Source organism: Egretta garzetta, unplaced genomic scaffold (assembly GCF_000687185.1).
Source record: "Egretta garzetta isolate BGI_Z169 unplaced genomic scaffold, ASM68718v1 scaffold868, whole genome shotgun sequence".
Classification (NCBI taxonomy): domain Eukaryota; kingdom Metazoa; phylum Chordata; class Aves; order Pelecaniformes; family Ardeidae; genus Egretta; species Egretta garzetta.
The window spans coordinates 17,618-19,599 of NW_009260507.1; the positions used below are offsets into that span (position 1 = coordinate 17,618).

General features: G+C 61.7%; 1 protein-coding gene across 1 annotated transcript in view; it reads right to left on the minus strand.

The window, feature by feature from the left end:
- The window catches only part of LOC104131409 (neurabin-2-like), a gene marked incomplete at its 5' end in the record, with an annotated part of 7,151 nt that overhangs the window by 2,563 nt on the left and 2,606 nt on the right, over nucleotides 1-1,982 (minus strand). The window contains 2 exons of the mRNA XM_035900130.1: nucleotides 4-13; nucleotides 132-264. Of these exons, the coding sequence (XP_035756023.1) occupies nucleotides 4-13; nucleotides 132-264 (143 nt within the window). The remainder of the gene's footprint in view (nucleotides 1-3; nucleotides 14-131; nucleotides 265-1,982) is intronic.

Genomic DNA, 1,982 nt, shown 5'->3' on the forward strand with positions numbered 1-1,982 from the left:
AGCCCTTCGGAGTCTGCAGAGAGGGCGAGCGCCGTGTCCTGGGGGGTGGCAGCGGCCACCCAGCACCCATGGAGTCACCTCCAACCCGTCCCCAGGGTTGCCCTGGGGCGCAGGACGGGGTGAGGACCCACCTTTCTCCAGCTCCACGGGGAAGAGGTCGAGCCGCTCCACCCTCTTCTCCAGCTCGTACTCGGCCGACGCGGCCATGGGGTCGACGTCTTCATTGCGGCGGTCATAGTCTTCGTTGGAGTAAGTGCTGAAGACCTGCCGGGGCGGAGGGAGCTGCTCAGAGAGCGGGGTGGGAAAACACCGCAGCCACCCCCCACCACCCCGACACCAGTGGCACCCGCGGGCGAGGGGCATCCCGGGGCGGGGGCAGCCTACAAGGCACTGGAGAATCCCCCCCAAGTCACATCATGGAGCAAGGGGGAGTTTGAGGAAGCGCAGAGGGTTTGGGGTGGCCCTGGGAGCAGAGATGGTGCCATGCCCTGCACCCCATGGAAGGATGGACAGAGGGTGGATGGACAGAGAGACGGACGAGGGGGTGGATGGATGGAATGGCAGGTGGAGGGATGGATGGATGGATGGAAGGGTGGATGGATGGATGGATGGATGGATGGATGGATGGAAGGAAGGAAGGATGGACAGGTAGAAGAAAAGGATGAAGGATGAAAGGATGGATAGGGGGATGAACGGATAGATGGAAGGATGGGTAGAAGAATGGAAGGAAGGAAGGACAGATGGATAGAAGGATGGATGGATGGATAAATGGATGGATGGACAGATAAATGGATGGATGGACGGACGGACAGATGGATGGAAGGAAGGAAGGAAGGAAGGACATACGGATAGAGTAATGGATGGATGGATGGGTGGGTGGAAGAATGGAAGGAAGGAAGGACAGATGGATAGAAGGATGGACGGATGGATAAATGGATGGATGGACAGATAAATGGATGGATGGACGGACGGACAGATGGATGGAAGGAAGGAAGGAAGGAAGGACATACGGATAGAAGAATGGATGGATGGATGGGTGGGTGGAAGAATGGAAGGAAGGAAGGACAGATGGATAGAAGGATGGACGGATAAATGGATGGATGGACGGGTGGATGGAAGGAAGGAAGGACAGATGGATGGATAAATGGATGGATGGACGGGTGGATGGATGGAAGGAAGGACAGATGGATAGAAGGATGGATGGATGGACGCACGGACGGATGAGCAGGTGGGTGGGTGGATGGATGGGTTGTGCAAGCACCGGCTGTTCCCCATCACACAGTTTGGAGAGGGCAGAACTGACTTGTGTCCCCCCCACACTCCCCCTTCCCCAGGCAGGGGCTCCCCAGCTCCCCAGCGCTCTCCAGAACCTTCTCATGGTCCAAACTGCCCCGTGGGAGTCGGGAAGGGCTCTCCCCTGGGGACAGCCTCACCCCCCTTGCCCTTCCCCACACCTCACCCCTGCCTGGGCACCCCTGAGCAAGCCGGGGCTGCCAGCCCGGCGCCAGGGACCCAAACCCACCATCGGGCCTGGGGGAGGTAAATCCCACCCTAAGTTTGGGGTCGGCTTATTGCCCCGGGTCTCCACCTGGCAGGTTCAACCTCTGCCTCCATGTGCTCGCCCAGAGGGATGCCCGGGCACTGGGAGCACCAGGGACTCCATGGGTCCAGGGGTCACCCCCATCCCGGGGTCTCCATGCCCCCTGTGCCCCCCTCTTGCAGGGCACCGAGGAGGGGTCAGCCTCAGGGCTGGGGCTGCCCCCGTCCTCCTGGGGGCCTGGGGACACCGAGGTCCCCCAGCCACCCTCGGTCCCAAGGGAGCAGGGATGGGGATGTCTGGCACTGCCGAGGCCTCGTGGCAGCCCCCATTCGAGGCCGGGGAGGGGACCTGAGCGGGGATGGCTGCAAAGGAGGTCGGGGCCGCGCACGGATGGGCGTCTGACGCCGAAAATCCCTGGGGATGCTGAGCCCCGGCGTGGGGC